General features: G+C 36.2%; 2 protein-coding genes across 2 annotated transcripts in view; one reads left to right on the top strand and one right to left on the bottom strand.

Moving 5' to 3' along the window:
* The first annotated feature begins 2,417 nt into the window (after positions 1 to 2,417).
* On the top strand, positions 2,418 to 3,755 carry LOC140241393 (uncharacterized). Its single transcript, XM_072321124.1, has one exon. It carries the CDS (start codon positions 2,418 to 2,420, stop codon positions 3,753 to 3,755), a length of 1,338 nt encoding a protein of 445 aa, XP_072177225.1.
* Positions 3,756 to 15,770: 12,015 nt separating this feature from the next.
* LOC140241669 (ATP-dependent RNA helicase DHX58-like) overlaps positions 15,771 to 20,458 on the bottom strand; it is a 29,005-nt gene continuing 24,317 nt past the window's right edge. Inside the window, exons 13-15 of the mRNA XM_072321412.1 lie at positions 20,151 to 20,318; positions 18,640 to 18,806; positions 15,771 to 18,200 (exon numbers count right to left, since the gene is read on the bottom strand). Of these exons, the coding sequence (XP_072177513.1) occupies positions 17,685 to 18,200; positions 18,640 to 18,806; positions 20,151 to 20,318 (851 nt within the window). The 3' untranslated portion in view covers positions 15,771 to 17,684. The remainder of the gene's footprint in view (positions 18,201 to 18,639; positions 18,807 to 20,150; positions 20,319 to 20,458) is intronic.

Genomic DNA, 20,458 nt, shown 5'->3' with positions numbered 1-20,458 from the left:
CCCATTTTGCAACTCGCGATCATCTTTCAAGAGAGCAGCCGCGGTCACAACCACAGAACTCTTACAACCCCCTCCGGAAATGCTCTGCCGGATTCATGCGACATCTTCTGTTATCTACATTGTCTCAACTATATATATATATATATATATATATATATATATATATATATATATATATATATATATATATATATATATATATATATATATATATATATATATATATATATATATATATATATAGTTGAAAGAAATTGGACTGAGGCGGGACGTTGCTCTCGATCTTAGTCTCCCTTTTATTTGTCAAGCTTTCGGCCCGTCATTGGGCCTTCGTCAGGACCTACCAACAGAACGATTATTATATGAATAACCTGATGTGTCATATAATATATAATGCAATTTCACATATTACCAATCTTCTCAATCCTTTCCTTTATATACACAAATCAATCATTCAATTCAATACAAATATCCACTCTAACCTCCAGTCATCATCAGAATAACATCATATGTCCAAAAAATATATAAATAAATTCTTATATCATAATGCTGCCATATAATAATCATATTGTCTTATAATTCTTAGCATGATGATCACAAACAGAATCATTATACATATATATCATATTCATATGTCTATTTGCATTGCGTATGTAGCATGTATATATCCGCATACGCACACAATAAATTCTTATATCGTAATGCTGCCATATGATAATCATATTGTCTTATAATTCTTAGCATGATGATCACAAACAGAATCATTATACATATATATCATATTCATATGTCTATTTGCATTGCGTATATGTATACATCCGCATACGTACACACACACCCACATACATACGCACATATATACATATTCACATACACACACTCTCACATATGCACACACCCACAAAACTCCGGTTGATATAATACTATCTAAATCAACATATCCTATTTTATTTCGTATATTACCGAAATATAATAGCGTCAACCCTCCAAAATATATCAACTCTTAGATCAAATGTGTAAACAACAACAATTTCTGTAAATTACCTGCGTGGGACTCGTGTGGTTATCGTGCATCCCAGCACCGTGTGCTCATATTCTGTTCAAAAATAAAATAATTACCATTCAATCATTCATAATACCTCTTATTTTGCAAATATAATCAAACATACTCATATTAAAACATCACAAGATCATATTCACAAATCCATCATACGCTATTTTCCATATCATTCTTATCCATGCAGTCAGATCAACTCGTGACGCTCAACAGTAATCATGAATCGTGTGATCATACAATAAATATCAACAGAATTTCACAATAATAGTGTTCAAACGGAACAATGACCGCACCACAACTATCTACGACCACGATCCCCCCACAAACCACCTCAGAATCGCTCATGCGTGAAATACGGAAGACATCGATGCGGAAACAAAAATTTCAACTACACCTTAACTTCCTATGCCACTACAAGGAAAGAGACATCATCCCAAAAGGCCTACACCTCCAAAAGCCATGCTGCCTCGCCCCAGAAAATGAGGAATGGGAATCAATCCTTTGGGACGCTTCTTGCTCCCTACGCGACAAAACAATCGACTTGGTAGAATTGAAACTTGACTCGATTGACGCCTCACTGAAAGAAAAGAAACAAGAGCTCTGGAACGGAGCCACGCCCGAAACATATCACAAATCTTTGAATTCAATAGAGAAATCTATTAGTAGGGAGATTACACAAATAAGAGCCAGCAAAGAATCAAAACTCCGTCGCGACATCGAACTTTGTAAAAATAGAATTCACAACTCTGAAAGTTGCCCGGTAAGACAAAAAACGAGCCAAACGCACAAAAACCGCCATTTCAGGAAACGAAACTATACAAAACGGCGGAAAATCCACCACCAAACTCAGGAGAAAGAAATCACAAAACAACGAAATCCCCCAAACTCCCATAACGCAGTAGTGAATTTATCTAACTACCGACTTTCTGAGGCAGAACACAGCCTCCTATCGAAAGGACTAAAATTCTGCCCCACCCCACCCCATATGGACGAACTACAACTAAAAGCAGACATAGATGCATTTAAACGCAGAGTGACGCTAAAAACACACTTCGCTCTGAAGCAGAAAAAAGAATCTGACCTTAACAATAATCGGCCGGCTAAAGAAAATGATCAGACTCAGCTGCCAGAACAGCTAAGAACAAAAAGCGCGTGGACTCCTTTCGTCAAGGAGCCCAGCTTGCACAAATACTTAGAGCAAGTAGAAACCGCGACATTCAACATGGTCAGTACTCACGAACGTAAAAGAAACAAAAGATGTGACAATCTAACCAAACCAGAGAGAAAGGCCCTCTACAGTCTCAAACGCAACAAAGAGATAATCATAAAACCAGCTGACAAGGGATCGTGTACGGTTGTCATGTCAACCGACACATACATCAACGAAGGTCTACGACAACTAACAGATACAAAGACATACAAGGCCCTAGATCATGACCCCACCCCTCAACACCTACAAAAGGTAAAAACAGCTGTGGGAAGCCTTGACGTGAACTCAGACTTAAAGAAAAAACTAATTCCAAAGGATCCACGTCGCCCAAACATGTACTTCCTCCCCAAAATCCACAAGCCCAACAATCCGGGACGCCCTATTGTTTCAGGATGTGCGTGCCCCACTGTGCAAATTTCAAGATTCCTTGACTTCCACCTCCGCCCCCTGGTTGAAAAATTGCCCTCTCACCTAAAGGACACAACCGATTTTCTCAACCACATAAAAGACCTGAATCTGACCCAGAACCCCCTCCCCCCAGAAAGCATACTAGTGACAGCCGATGTAACTTCGTTGTACACGAACATCCCCCACAATGAGGGCATCAAAGCATGTCGAAACGCCCTCAACGCCCGAATGAACCCCTCCCCTCCAACCGACCAGCTCATTCGTCTACTTGAACTGGTACTGTCATTGAACAATTTTCAGTTCAACGGCAAGAACTATTTACAAATAGAGGGTACCGCTATGGGCACCCCTGTTGCCCCATCGTATGCTAACATTTTCATGGGGGAGATAGAGGCAGAGCTATTAGAACTCACAAACGCAATCTTCCCGAAATCGTGGAAACGATACATTGATGACATCATATTCATCTGGACACAATGCCCCCAATCATTAGCACAATTCCAAAACACAGTGAACGCCCTCCATCCCCGAATCAAATTCACGTTTGAGTCATCCCCCGACTGTGTCAACTTTCTTGACCTAAAGGTCCTCTCAGACGACGGAACTCTCCAGACAGAGTTATACTCCAAGCCTACAGACTCTCACACATTCCTCCCTCCCTCCTCATGCCACCCTCGACATGTATTCAAAAGCATACCATACAGCCAGGCCCTTAGAATCAAACGTAACTGCTCTCAGCCAGAAAGCACAGACAAACACCTCGAAAATCTCCAACACTATCTCGACAAGTGTGAATACCCTCCCCAACAAACTAAACTACAAATCAACAGAGCTCGCTCCATCCCCCGCGCGGAATTATTTGACAAAAAAGAACGACCCCCCTTAGAAAGAACCCCTTTCGTCTTAACATACAGTCCCGCCACCGCCAAACTACACAAAATTCTCAAAAAGGAACAAAAAACCCTAGATGAATCAGCTTCACTCTCAGAGATATTTTCGGATCCCCCGTTGGTTGCATACCGACGCCCCCGCACCCTCCGCGACCTACTAACATACTCTGGCGACCCCAAAAATGACTAGCTGAATGAGAACAACACAAACGGCTTTGCCAAATGCGAAGCCAAACGGTGCATGCTTCACAACTTTGTTAAAGAGGGCAAAAAGTTCAAAAGTAATGTCACGGGGGAGGAATTCCCAATCACATCCAAAATACAATGCAAGTCAGACTGGCTCATTTATTTGATATCGTGCACGAAATGTAACAAACAATATGTGGGAAAGACAGAAACATCCTTGTACACCAGATTCAGTAACACTAAATCGGAAATACTGAACTACAATACACCCAACAAGCGAAAAACCCTCCCCTACACAACACACTTTAACCAGCCCGACCACTCAATTGACAATGTAAAGATCACAGGCATCGAAACAATCCGAACAAAATCCCGCCAAGTAATCCTACATAGAGAATCCTTCTGGATAAAGAAATTGAAAACACTGACCCCTGATGGCATTAACGTTGACCAATGAACCCTACATAGCTCTTATCCCGAACCCCTCACCCTAACTTCAGACTTACAGTAAAACACCCGTAGCAGAAAACTTGGCCATGACCAGACAGGACAAAATACAGCCCAACATACAGGTAAAACACCCTAATAAATTTCAGGTTAGATACATTGTGATTATCGAGATTTCATTTGCATAATTATGTACTGATATATTGTACGATCACAAGATGTATGAATAAAGCTGCGTGTAATAAGTTCATGTGATTTGATATGAATGAAATGTATAATGGTGTACAATGATGTATTTGGGAAAATGTATGAATCTGTGATTTCTGATATGATTATTTTTGACTGTATTTATATGTAATATAATAGATATTATGATTGAACACTATTATTGTGAAATTCTGTTGATATTTATTGTATGATCACACGATTCATGATTACTGTTGAGCGTCACGAGTTGATCTGACTGCATGGATAAGAATGATATGGAAAATAGCGTATGATGGATTTGTGAATATGATCTTGTGATGTTTTAATATGAGTATGTTTGATTATATTTGCAAAATAAGAGGTATTATGAATGATTGAATGGTAATTATTTTATTTTTGAACAGAATATGAGCACACGGTGCTGGGATGCACGATAACCACACGAGTCCCACGCAGGTAATTTACAGAAATTGTTGTTGTTTACACATTTGATCTAAGAGTTGATATATTTTGGAGGGTTGACGCTATTATATTTCGGTAATATACGAAATAAAATAGGATATGTTGATTTAGATAGTATTATATCAACCGGAGTTTTGTGGGTGTGTGCATATGTGAGAGTGTGTGTATGTGAATATGTATATATGTGCGTATGTATGTGGGTGTGTGTGTACGTATGCGGATGTATACATATACGCAATGCAAATAGACATATGAATATGATATATATGTATAATGATTCTGTTTGTGATCATCATGCTAAGAATTATAAGACAATATGATTATCATATGGCAGCATTACGATATAAGAATTTATTGTGTGCGTATGCGGATATATACATGCTACATACGCAATGCAAATAGACATATGAATATGATATATATGTATAATGATTCTGTTTGTGATCATCATGCTAAGAATTATAAGACAATATGATTATTATATGGCAGCATTATGATATAAGAATTTATTTATATATTTTTTGGACATATGATGTTATTCTGATGATGACTGGAGGTTAGAGTGGATATTTGTATTGAATTGAATGATTGATTTGTGTATATAAAGGAAAGGATTGAGAAGATTGGTAATATGTGAAATTGCATTATATATTATATGACACATCAGGTTATTCATATAATAATCGTTCTGTTGGTAGGTCCTGACGAAGGCCCAATGACGGGCCGAAAGCTTGACAAATAAAAGGGAGACTAAGATCGAGAGCAACGTCCCGCCTCAGTCCAATTTCTTTCAACTATATGCATCCAACAATGCGGCACCGCGTACGTTCGGGACCCAGGGAACTATTTCTCACATTATATATATATATATATATATATATATATATATATATATATATATATATATATATATATACATATATATATATATATATATATATATATATATATATATATATATATATATATTAATTATATTAATGAGCATATAATCTGGATGAAATTTTTAGGAAAAGTTCATAATGACATAAGAAACAGGATGATTGGTGATGATACGATGATGCGGATCCGGGTTGCGGATCACCGTCTTGATCTAGGATTTTTTTTCTTCTATTTTTATTGTTGCTTTTTTTAATTATCTTTTTTTTTTCTTAAGATTATTTATCATAAGGAAGTCAGGCCATTTATGAACTTGGCGGAGGTCTGCGGTCATATATCCATTCATTTATTTAGATATCATAAAAGCATACAAAACAGGGCTCGCAAAACACCCCCCCCCCTTTCTTTTTTTTTTTTTGCACAATACATAGGAATACATAAGGCAAGGCTCCACACTATTTTTTTTTTTTTATGGTGGCCCGATGGGGCTAGGATATTATTATTATTATTATTATTATTATTATTATTATTATTATTATTATTATTATTATTATTATCATTATCATTATTATTCAAAGATTATTTATCATAAGGAAGTCAGGGGCCTGTCTTATAAAGACTTGTGATAGAAATCAATCACAAGTTTTTTGTGTGCTGCAATGCAAGTTGCGATTGATTTGGGGACTTGTGATTGATTTGAAGGCTTTATAAGACGGGGCCCAGGCCATTTATGAACTTGGCGGAGGTCTGCGGTCATATATCCATTCATTTATTTAGATATCATAAAAGCATACAAAACAGGGCTCGCAAAACAGCCCCCCCCCTTTCTTTTTTTTTTTTTTTTGCACAATACATAGGAATACATAAGGCAAGGCTCCACACTATTTTTTTTTTTTTTTTTTTTGGTGGCCCGATGGGGCTAGGATATTTTTATTATTATTATTATTATTATTATTATTATTATTATTATTATCATTATTATTATTATTATTGTTATTATTATTATTATTATTATTATCATTATCATTATCATTATTATTCGAAGATTATTTATCATAAGGAAGTCAGGGGCCTGTCTTATAAAGACTTGTGATAGAAATCAATCACAAGTTTTTTGTGTGCTGCAATGCAAGTTGCGATTGATTTGGGGACTTGTGATTGATTTGAAGGCTTTATAAGACGGGGCCCAGGCCATTTATGAACTTGGCGGAGGTCTGCGGTCATATATCCATTCATTTATTTCGATATCATAAAAGCATACAAAACAGGGCCCGCAAAACAGCCCCCCTTCTTTTTTTTCACAATACATAGGAATACATGATAAGGGTGTAACCACTGTGCCCCCCCCCCCCCCAAACACACTTTTTCACCCCGAAAGTGGCATCAGAAAAAAAAATAGATTTTCTTTTTGTTTTGTTTGTTTGTTAGGGTTTTATTTTTGCTTGTCAGCTGAAGAAACCCGGAAATGGAATCAGAAAGTTGTGCTGAAGATGTTTTTCTTCTTTTTCCTGTTAGCTGATGAAACTAGGAAGTGACAGAATCAGTTCCGGGTAAGTGCCTTTGTGTGTGTGTGTGTGTGTGTGTGTGTGTTTGTGTGTGTTTTTTTATTTTTTCGTTTTGTTGTTGTTGTTTTGTTTTTGTTTTTTTTTGTTTTTTTTGTTTTTTTGTTTTTTGTTTTTTGCTTGTCAGCTGATGAAACCCTTTACTGTAGTGGCACACACAAAAAAAAATTAAGTGCCCCCCCCCCCCCCCACACACACACTTTTGAATACGTGGCGCCGGCCATGCAAAATAACGGAAATTATAAAAAAAAAAGTGAGGATGATGAAAGCACCTTTATAGTCACCTACTTAACAATTTTATGCATGTATGTCTTTATAACGACGAAAAAAAAAAAAACCAACAACCAAACAAACAAACAAACAAACAAACAAACAGAACATCCATAGTTTTTTTTTTTTCGTCGTTATACATGCATAGAATTGTTATGCATGTCAACAGGCAACTATAAAGGTCCTCTCCAGCACTAGTTTATTTTTTTTATTTGTTATTTTTGTTTGTCTTTATCTGAATATATATCATTAAGTTCAAATCAGGAGCTGTTCTACTTACTAAGTATTCTGTACTGATCTATGCTTCATTTAACGCCGATATCCCTTGGTTTTCTTTGAATAGATTGTCCCTTCTTTTTTTTTTTTTTTTTGTTCTTGCTGTTTCTTGCTTTGCCATGCTTATGAACCTGATAGCAAATTATGTAATATGATAATCATTTTGCACCTTTACGTATGCTTAAATCATCATATTTGGATTTTAATATCACTTTTCTTTGCCATGAGTGTAGGCCTAATTTTGTTTTGTAAACCGGGCCCCATGGACCGATGGGAGATAGAGAAGTGGCAATCATTGTCACTACTTGTGATGGTCTGCCAGCCGTAGGCCTATTCTTTTAATTTTCCTTTTTCTTTCTGTATAATATTATATCACTTGCATTCGAATGTGATTATTTTTTTTTAAATACCTTCCTTGAGTATGAGTTGAGTTGAGTTTTGAATGTCGGATGAAAGACCTACCACGAATATAGCATTTCATCGAACAAATATCGTTTCAGGATGGCTGCAAGGTTCTTTGATTGTTATATTTACGCTTGTTGGGTATGACTCATTGGCCTTATCGTAATTTTGATCCTGATAGTCTGGTCGCTTAACGTTGAATTCTGAGATTACCATGAGGGCGGATAGAAGCCCCAAAATAAATTTGGAGAGATAATCCCTCATGACCTACTCATTCCATAGTACGAGCGCTCTGGAATCTTTTGAGTTTTATGATAAGAATGCTGAATTTCATTTTTCAGAAATTTTTCGCATGCATAAAACTTTCGCAAATTTCATGAGGAGCCGAGATTCGCGAAAGCAAAATGCGCGCGATTTTTATACAAGGAACTAAATGCCAGTGACAATTCGCTGAAGTTTCATGCCGCGAAAAACGTTCCCAATAATCTAGGTGTGTTTATAGGCTGTTATACACTCAGCAAAAAAAAAAAAAGAAAGTAAACACTTTTCCAGTTCATATTTTTCATAGAAGATTTTGATAAGAATCATTGTGTCATATACCATATTAAATATTATTCACTTGGCTATCAACCTGGTAGACAGGTTTATACAAACGCAAACTTCACGCATGAGTAAACACATTCGTTTTTGTCCTGCAAGGCACAAATGTAAAAATTGGATACTAATTGACATTTTTGACATTCATTTGCAAATTCCTTTTCAAGAGAGCAGCGATAACAAAAGACCAGTTCAACGCAATACAAGTCATGAATGAAATAGCAGAAATAAGTTTTCATTCCAATATTTCTCTTTATATTCTCAAACAAAAACATAATGAAGAATTTTCGGTCAACTTAAACTTTAAATGGTGTAGAGAGTAAGCCGCAAAGGTGATAAAATGGACAATTTCTTTATTTCATTTTTAATAAAGTAATTTAAGAATTTATAGGACCAATTCAAGAACCAACTATCATTTTAAATTTTCTCAATTTGAAATAAAATTTCAAATTTCTTCCATCTTTGTTACCATTGCTTCTTCTCGTATGTCTTTTGAATATGGATTTGACAGAAGATTCTTTATTTTCCTCCATTATTTTTTGCCTTTCTTTACCTTTGGAGGGTTACAGAAACATTACAGAGATCAGATCACACGTTGATTTGGGGGAATTAATTTGCATTTTATATAGTGTTGAATTTGTCTTTTGTTCTTATTGCGGAAGAGCACATACGCATGAATAACAACTTGCCCATTTTTGCATTTTTTTTTCTTTTGTGCCTTGGAAGAGAAAAGCGAATGTCTTCACTCATGCGTAGATTTACCTTTTTATTGACCTACTAGGTTGATAGCCAATTAAATTACCTTTAACAAAGTATATTAAACATAGATATTAGCCAAATAATCTATGAGAAAGATGAACTTGAAAAAAAGCGTTAACTTTCTTTTTGCTGAGTGTATTTACCACGCATGTTGCCAGTATTCAAGGCAAAACCTACAACTATGACTCTAATGTTAAATCACACTTGCAGAAAAGCGTATATCGTCTGCAATATATATATATATATATATATATATAATTATATATATATATATATATATATATATATATATATATATATATACATATATATATATATATATATATATATACATATATATATATATAAATATATATATATATATATATAATATATATATATAGATATATATATATATATATATATATATATATATATATATATATATATATATATATATGTATATTGCACCATCGATATTTTTTTTTTAATGAATAAGCCATGGCTGCTGGAGTGTTTGGTGGTATTTAGGGACAATGTACATATCGGATTATGCAGAAGTAGAATGTAGATGGTGAGTACTTTACCCTCGTTCTTTTCATCGAAGCGAATAAGGAATATACGACTAGGGTTGCCACATCGCCGCTATAATGGTTTTGATGGCCACACCCAGTGTATTTAGCGGCCATTCTTATTTCCCACGAATGGGTCTAGGGCAATTACCCCCTGGGCAATTACCCAGGACCCTTCCCCTGGCCCTAATCCTAATCCTAATCCTAATCCTGAACCTAATCCTAACCCTAACCCAAACTCCTAACCCTAAACATATAATCTTTACTCTAACCTTACTACTAACCAGTATTGAGCCGGGGGTAATTGCCCTCTTGGGGTAATTGCCCGGATACGCCCACAAATAGATGTTGGGCCACCACTTTGGATCGGTTGGTGGCCCACTCCTCTTCTCACTCTATCTTCAGCCCATTAGTCAGATCATTCGGAAGCATAATGTTCATTATCACTGCTATGCTGATGACATTCAGTTGTTTGTTTCCTTCCCGCCATCTGAAACTGTAGCAGCAACAGTATTAAAACAACTTGAAATCTGTGTTGATGAAATCAAAGGTTGGATGAGCAAAAATCAACTAAAGTTGAATGACAATAAAACAGAGTTATTGGTACTTGGGTCAAGACAATAATGCTGACAAAGGCTAACATGAAGAAGTGTCAATTGAGTATTGGTAACAGTGTTATTAACTCTTCTGAAAAGGCACGCAATCTTGGTGTTGTTTTTGATAGTACCATGTCCTTCAAATATCATGTTGCGTATATATCACAATCTGTAAGATTCCAGTTGCGTAATTTTGGTTTTATTCGGAAATATCTCACTAAAACAGCAGCGGAACAGCTTATACATGCTCTTATTTCCTCTCGTATAGATTATTGTAACTCTTTGTTTTTCGGCATGTCACAACAACAAATCAACACTCTACAACGTCTTCAAAACTTTGCCGCAAGATTACTGACCTATATAGCAGGAAAACTGCTCACATTACACCAGTGTTACGTTCTCTCCATTGGCTTCCTGTTGAAAAGCGAATTATTTTCAAAATTGCTCTCCTTGTGTATCATGTGGTTCACTAAACTACACCAGAGTATCTCCAGAATTCTTTATGTTGTTATAACCCCCCTCGCAGACTTCGATCATCTACTTCCTTTTTATTTCAGATACCTAAGGTTAAGCATTCATGGGGAACTCGTTCTTTCTCCCACATTGGACCAAAAGTTTGGAAAGATATCCCTGTCACTGTTCGCCAGTCATCTTCTGTGGAATCATTTAAAACATCCCTAAAAACATATCTGTTCAATATGTTGTAGGAAACAAAAAAAGTGAAGATGTCACATAATTCCTTTTCTTCTTTTTTTTTTCTCCTCCTAACCCTAAGACTAATAGCGCCAAGAGCATCTTTTGATGGACTGTTGCGCTATAAAAGTATACACTATTATTATTATTATTATTTGTCAGAAATGCTAAGTTCTGGTGGCCCGATCGGGGCATCAAAAAATTATGATTAGTGTTTTCATTGTATTATTATGTGTTTTTCTCAACCAGAATAAGGGAGAATAGTTGTACAGTTAATCAGTGTTTGATAACTGCACGCATTTCAGCTACCTGTTGCGATCACGACTAGGGTTGCCAGATCGCCGCTATATAGTCTTGATGGCCACACCCAGCGTATTTAGCGGCCGAATTCTGCCGCACTGTATTTTCTAACGGCTGAATTTATCTATCCAATAATACAATTGTTTACCTTTGATGTAATCATCATTTAAGCATAACTATTTCATCCATACGTGGTGTCATCGTCACAGTATTATGCATGATTTAGAAATAATGGTCACATATATTTTAATGTTTTATTGAATAATATTTCATTCCCAATTTATTTTCTTTTCTAACGTCTAAGTCACAGCACTACACAGCAGGGACATGGGAAGAGAACCTCCCTGGTCACAGTATGTGATACTTGAACCACTTTCATACCTGCCAATTTTCACGTGATCATTGTGTATTTCATTATCTAAAAGTTTTTTGAAATGATTTCATTATGGCATGTTTTTCTTTATGTTTTGGGGCCACCAAAACCAAAGAAACAAAAACCAACATATTAGACTGAAACCTTATACATATAAATAACTAAATAACTAACTAGATAATATATATATGTATATATATATATATATATATATATATATATATATATATATATATATATATATATATATATATATATAATAATATATATATATATATATATATATATATATATATATATATATATATAATACATGTATATATATATGTACAGACACACACATCTATTCATCTTTAGTGTAAGGAACGCTAAAGGGTGATAATCAAATTGAGGACAAGTTGCGGACTATTCTCTATCAAAATAATTGCTAACAAAATTTTATTGGATTTCTATTGAGTGAAAGTATGGGGAATAATTACTGCCCTCGACTATGTCAGTATCAAGGTGATGGAATGTGTAATTTTCATGAAAAATGAATTTTTGTGGAATTCCCTTTATATTTTCTTTATATTGTTGTCCACACATGATGTCATGAACTCTAGTAGTCTCCTCACAAACACACACATATACACAAAATTGCAACTGACTGACTATGCACATGCACATGGGGGAGTTTTTTTTTCTATTTGCTGTGAAAATCTACTTGCATTTTGCATTTGTAATTACATAACGTATAGAAATGAAATTCATGACAATTATAAACATAAGACAGAGAATATCCATTACGGTCTATATTGCATGTATTTTTTTTTCTTATGCATTTTATTATGCAAGACAAATTTATAAACACCATTCCCTACATCAATATCAATAGGCTACAAAACTATCACATACAGGTGCATAAAGTGTACTTGAGCCATAAATATATATATATATATCTTTGATGAGGAAATGAAAAATTATGTGAATTAATTTTCCTACACTTTCATCTCTTATGTTCTTCATTCACAGATATTTCATCCGTATGGCAAGTCAGTCATTAGATGGCGGTTCATGGCGGTTCGGGAAACTTTGCAAACTAGATTGGATTCTGCTTCTGACATGTATGTCTTTTTAATGACAGTTAATAGTTAAAAGAGAGAGAAAAAAGCATGTTGAAACTCGAAGACAACTATTTATTGCATCACTTATGTCATACATACACAGGGGGTTACAACGTTTCACAATTTCTTTTTAAATTACGTTTACTTAACAAAGCAATACGCTCCTTGTTGTAAGCCAATAAAGACGAACTGGCCAAACTCAGTGTTAAAGGGCTCTGATTGCATCCAACTACAGGGGCTTGGTATAGACTCCTCCACCTTTCGGGGAGGTCCGTATTACTACAGCGCCAATTGCGTTAGCGACGTGTTTAAAATGTGTTGAGAACGTAGTCACATCACGTTTAAGTGCTTTCCGCCATCGTATAGGGACACGGTTCACGGCAGTTTGAGAACCGCTATGAACTGCCATCTAAACTGGCGATGTGTGATTGCCCCTTTAGTGTCATTACCATTTTATGACTAGCATACGTGAAAAAAAAAAAATCTAAAATCCAAGATCCTGAATATAAGCATGTAGGTCCAAAGTAATGTCATAGGATTCTGGGTACTTAAGTATCACATAAAATATCCAAAAAAGTCACTTAAAAACTACAGCTATATGATGATGCCAGTAATAAACAATGGAGCTGAGTATGTCCAAAAGCAAAGCCATGAATTCTATGTACTTCAGTATCCCATTACATATCAAGGAAAGTCACTTAAAACCACAGCTACATGATGATGCCAGTAATAAGCGATAGAGTAATGAGAGTGAGTAGGTCCACAGTGATGCCATAGGATTTTATATGTACTTCAGTATTACATGACATATCCAGGAAAGCCACTTAAAATCACAGCTACTATAGCTACATGATATATGAGAGTAATAAACAATGGAGCAATGATAATGGGTATGTCAAAGGTGATGCTGTAGGATCCTATGTACCTATAGTATTACATAACACATCCAGGACAGTCACTTTAAACTACAGCTACATGGTGATGCAAGTAATAAACGATGGAGCATTGGCAGTGAGAAGACTTAAAAGTAACATTTGGAGGAGAAAAAGAAAACTGTAATAGAGAGGACATTTGCACACAGAAATTGCTAACTTGAGATCTGATGTGTAGTTAAAAGACCTGCAGATCCTCACACTTTTCCAAATAGTTTGAAACAAAGAGCCAATTTGGTGAAGGGAGTGTCATCTCGGAAAAGTGTTTTTTTGTGTGTGTGTTTTTGTTTTGTGTTTTTGTGTTTTTGTGTTTTTTACCAAAGAGGCTACTTGAGGTTGATCAAGTCATTACTTTTTTATCCCTCCTCCATCTATTGGCAAAAAAGTCACCTACAAAGCAACAAAATATTAGTGTCAGATTGGCAATAAATTCTGCTGTATAATACTACTGGGCAGCTGAGTTTCTTCCACCACAATCTCCAACATGATTATGTGCAGAAATTATCATCACTTTGTAGACTTTGTACAGCATCTGTCAGCATCAATTAAATTCTCCACAACCCAAGCATCATCCGTTTCTAATACACAGAGGGCGTCCTTTAGGGTGTCATTACCCAACTGTATTAGCTTTCTTCTGCTTTTCAGTACTTACATATCATTGCAACTAGCATAGAATAACTTTGGAATATACTGAAACAAATGCCTGTGCACCTAAAATTCTATAAACATATTCTTATTTTACAACATGAGCACAAACAGATAAAAAAACTAGAAATGTCGCTACGGCGACTGGTATGCCTCCGCCATAATGCATGATTCTCCAAATAGGTGTATACAATGTCTTCACAATGTGTGATGACAGTTTCACATAACTGGCAAAATATCAAAATGACAGGTTTGTCAGAAATGTCTTGAATGTTCACTTTCCTTGAACTAGGTTTGCTATAACTGTCTAAGAATGAACCATTCGCGAGAAAAGTGAAATTGGAACATTTTCCCCTAACCTTTGACCTTTTGACCTTTGATCTTATGACATGAAACTCTCTCTGGAGAATCTTTATGCAGTAGTACATGTCTACACAGAGTTTCAAAAAATTACCTTCAGGCATTGCATAGATATGGGGGAAATAGCAACATTTTTACCATTTGACCTTAACCTTTTGACCTTTGACCTCTTGCGATTTGTCTGAAAAACTACTCAACTAATGGCCCCATCATATGTCATCCTTGGACCAAGTTTGGTGAAAGTTGCTTCATCCAGTTTTGAGAACCTTTGTCACGTAAACAGATAAATTTTAGGATTTGACCTTGATCCTTGACCTCTGACCTCTGTCCGATTTCACTCAAAAACTAATCAAGTAATTGTCCCATCAAACATCACCCTCGGACAAAGTTTGGTGAAATTTGCTTGATCCAGTCTTGAGTTATCGTGTAAACTGATACAATTTCATGATTTGACCTTGACCTTTGACCTTTGGCCTTTTATCCGATTTCACCCAAAATCTAATCAAGTAATTGCCCCATCATACTTTATACTTGGACCAACTTTGGTAAATTCCATTCGATATTACTCACGTTATTGCGTAAACGAATGTGGACAGACGTACGGACGTACAGACAGACAACCCGAAAACATAATGCCTCCGGCACCACTTCGTGGTGGAGGCATGAAAAAGGACCCTGTGATTCATTGATCTTTAAAATACTAGGTTAGGCAAAGTATTGCAACATGTTCAAAGTAAAAGACATTCTTCTACAATCCCTGCTGATGAGGAACAAAACAGGGAAGAAAAATACCCAATATCCAAATCTTTGGTCATAATATGATTATCTGCACACTATGAACTACATATAAACTCAGGCACTTCTCTATGCCTTTTACTGTTAGCAAATAAACTAAAATATTTCATACAGATTACAGGTATCAATATATTCATATCCATCTATGACAAGTTATATAGAATATAATAAGTACATGAAATGCCTAAAAAAACAAAAGACACTCAAGTTTCATCATGAAAGAGTGATATTACCTTGCTCACACAGATTTTTGTCAACAAATGTCACGAAAAAATCAACAGTACATGAATGAAACTGAAAGAGAAATATTCGACATTAAAATACTTTCAGGTTTAATACCCCGTCTCCGTAGTGATAACAAAGGGCAGTGGTCACTAGACATTGGTTTGCTATTATTTTGCATCGGGATTTTCTCTCTTCTTGCTCAATTAAGTCTACCATTGACTCAATGAATTTTTTCACCATTTTTTTTCATGTCTCTTATTATAGGGAAAATAAACAAGGCAGCAAAAAGTGAAAACAAACAAATTTAAGACAAATCATAACAGTGCATGTACGTAAATGATATTTTCCTTGTTCACCTCCATTTTCATTCGACATGAAAACTTATATATGTCAGAATATATAATCCAAATACTACAAGTCACCTCATCAAAGACAATTAAATAATCAATATCTGATTAGGGAAATTCAATTATAATACAGTGCTTATGTGCTATATATAGCGCATACCATTACCGTAGTGTCTCTATGTGCTTTAAGGGAGAGGATTGAAAATATAAAAAGGAAATGTACTGTACAGTGCACTCCCGTTACAACGGACACGGTTATAACGAAATTTCATTATAACGAAGTAAAACTTCTGGTCCCAAAATTATCGCCATTAAAGTCTTTGGTACAAAATTCGCTTATAACAAACACGGTTATAGCAAAATTTTTGTTATAACGAAGTCTTTTTCGAGCACCAATGACAAAGAAAAACAAAAGAAATGTGCTCCATTATAACGAACTGAGGATTGCTTTTGAAAATACGTAGTGGAACAAGCATTAATAGCGTCTCTGCATGGGCGAATGCATCACATCACTGTGTGTTCGCTTGGTGTGTAACGCACAGTTTCCGAGTTGAACTTGCGTTATTGTAATACAATAATCTGAAATTGAATAACTATTTTTTTTATTGTTCACATAGCTTTCCAGTGTATGACGAGTATTCAACAAACAGAATATCATATATGTGCGGCTTCCTTGTTTTCATTATATATTGTATTTGTTCGGTTATAACGAAATTTCGTTATAACGAAAGAAAACTGCCGGTCCCGAGCATTTCGCTATAACGGGAGTGCTCTGTATGTACCATAGATGTTGCAGTTTGCAGAACCAAAACTCATTAATAATACTTTTTCTAAAGAATGTCTTGAGAAGAGCTTTGAACTTCAATGCTCTGGAAGGTTCCTTTACATAACATGAAACAGTGTTCAACAGTGTGGGAGCAGCATGAGCAAAAGATCGCTCACCATAAAGCTTAGTTGCGATGACATGACATTGGAGAAAATTTTTCTGAGCCCATCTAACATTACGAGAGGGAGCATACCTTACTAATATAGGTAAAGTACAATACAGTACAAGGTGCAGTACAGTACTCTCCACTTAAACAGGTACTCCCCCAATCCGGTAAGAAATGCTCTATAAGATGCTACCCATTTAAGCAGAATCTACTGTACAAGTTATTCAGGATCTTTCTCCTCTGTATCTTCCTCAGTGGACTTGTCATCCTCTTTCTGAGATGCAAACCTTTTCAGGAGTTCCTCGTGGGTCATGGCCTTGATGGGAAATGGATAGTCCTTCCACTTCTTGAAGTGAGCCCTCTCCCCAGCTGAGTTCTCCGTGACGAAATTCTTGATGGACACGAGGGGCAACTCGAGACCCATGTAGATCATCGTGTAGCCCCACAAGTTTCCGCAACTCTTGCAGTTTATCGTTTGCGTGACATAGACGTCCTCGTACAGGCTTGCCTTGGGAATGTCGCGTGCCTGGGCGTTGTCCAAGAAATTCCGCGGCGTGGCGATGTGGTGCTGCCCATTGATGCACTTGATGTCATCAGTGTAGCAGGCAAACCGGCGGCATTTGCATAGGAACTTCATGTCACTGCTCCTGCGGGACGATGCCTGGCGCCTCTGAGATGACGCACTCGCCTCTTGGAGTTGCTGCATGTTGAAGTCCTTCTTTTGAAGCTCACAAATCTAAAGAAACAAATCGAAAATTCATGTCACACTTCATACACTTCCCTCAGACATTACACATTTCTTGGTCTGAAATGTATTCATCTCGGGTACAATAAGTGCTGCAGTTTTCTGCAACGATTATGGATATTTTTGGCATGGCAAGAAATATATGCAACCAATTGAAATGGGGAACACACTTTACAACTTTGGTTCATTTTAACTCTAAAAATTTTCATTTTTAAGTGTCTAAGGGAAATACATGTAGCAAAACCTGTTTATCCTCAACAGCTTAAGCATTACACCCTGCTAGAAGAACAAGGGCATATTGTATGAATATAATTGTACAAAAGCTCAAAGCTATTCCTTCTCATAATTAAGGAGGAACTTGTTAGACACAAATAAGCCCCCCCCCCCCACCCCGCAAGAATAGAGTGCACATAATCATGTTCACACTTACATGCCTCTCATATTCTTTTCGGTCATTCTTGATCATGTTGCACACAGTCTCTGTGGCCTTGACCATCATCCGCTCCCTGATCTTGTTCATTCGCTCTCTCTCTTCAAGGTTGGGCAGCAGATTGTTGAAGATGAGGAGGAATTTCCCTCCCTTGGCCCTGCTTCTGCCTGTAATGGAAGAATTAAGCATCTTAGGTGGCCATTACAGAAACTACAAAGCTATGCCACATATCCATCTTAAGTAGTCTCATAATGAGAATAATTTATGTGACCCAACCTCAGTCAACAACCTATGTATTAGGTCATCACAGTATTAAAATTTTCAAGGTCAGGGGCCCATTTCATAAAACTTGTTATTAGTGACAACTGCTACATTTCTATGACAAATTTGCTCTCAGCCAATCAAATGCAAGGATTTCAGTAGCTTGTCACATCTATGACAATTTGTCACTGATGACAAGTTTTATGAAACGGGTCCCAGGTCCGAATTTAAAGAGATTCCAGGTTCAAAATGATGTGTAACTCATCAAAATTGGATTTTCCTTTACCAACTGTAATAACTGACAGGCTATCCAACCCCAACCTGTAGGCTAATTGTTACTCTTGAGAAATAGGGCTTTGAAGTTTCCAGTGTCAATGCACTGAAAAACACAGACTCAAGAAATTTACAGACAAAGGGATTTACTATTCATAAGGGACAATGGGAGAAGGAGTGGGGGTATTATCACATACATGTATTCCTAAAACATGATATCAAAGTCCTATTTTTAATCATTTTAAAGTATCAAGACCACTTCTGACAGTTTTTGTTTTTCACTTTTTTTTTTTACACGGGGTGGGGTTCATCTACCTCATGGGTGTGAAATAAAGTAAAATCCGTGTGAAATGAGAAAACGAGTCAACAAAAATTGTAAAACTGGCATTGATTTCACTCACTTCTATGCTTAAAAAAACTTTGGATTAAGGTCCAAGAAGGATTACATGTAAGTCCTTCATGAAATATCAAATCTTGGAAGTAAAAATTCAAATATATACTGAAACAATGCTGCAAGGGGGAGGGGGTAAAAAAAAGAAACAAAACTTAATAATTTTCAAACAAAAGGGACAAAGGCTTTTGCCAAGGGACATTGGAGATATCATTGACTCAAACAGACATGTTCTCATTAATGCATGATGCTGGCTGATGGAAGTAAAAAAGATGTCATTATACACACTCTTGTACACACACACAAGCATTTCACTTTAAAAAAAAAATAAAAACAATCATTCATGCTATATTCACAACAATGTCATGCTGGAGTTTGAATAACCTTTTTGATGTCCAATTGTCATAGCTGAATTTTGTGTACTTTTTACTCCACTGTTCTTATAATTTGCATTATGCCTTCATGTTGATGATACAATTCTGAACAAGGAAAGATCTTATTTGTCAGAAAAACATTCATCAGAAGTGAAAGAACACAAGAATGAAAAAGGGAGAGAAAAAAACCCCCCAAAAACCAGGATGATCACCTCTGGCCTGCACCCTCCCGATGTCATTCCGAACATAGTTGTATCTGATGACTAGGTTGCACATCTGGATGTCCAGACCTTCCTCTGCCACGGACGTGGCGATGACCAGGTTGCGCCGCTCATCTCGAAACATCTTTAGGAGTTCGTCTTGCTCAGACTGTGTCATCCCTGTCGCAACAATAAACATGCACACATAACATACATGTCCTGCTAAGAGTCATCAAGCTTATGGTGAAAATATGGCTCTAAAAAAAAACACAAAAAACCAAAAAAACCCAAAACAGAGTCGTTCACTTTTAGTGTGCACT

The sequence above is a fragment of the Diadema setosum genome, chromosome 18 (genome assembly GCF_964275005.1).
Source record: "Diadema setosum chromosome 18, eeDiaSeto1, whole genome shotgun sequence".
NCBI lineage: Eukaryota > Metazoa > Echinodermata > Echinoidea > Diadematoida > Diadematidae > Diadema > Diadema setosum.
This window is presented reverse-complemented; position numbering and strand designations above follow the sequence as displayed.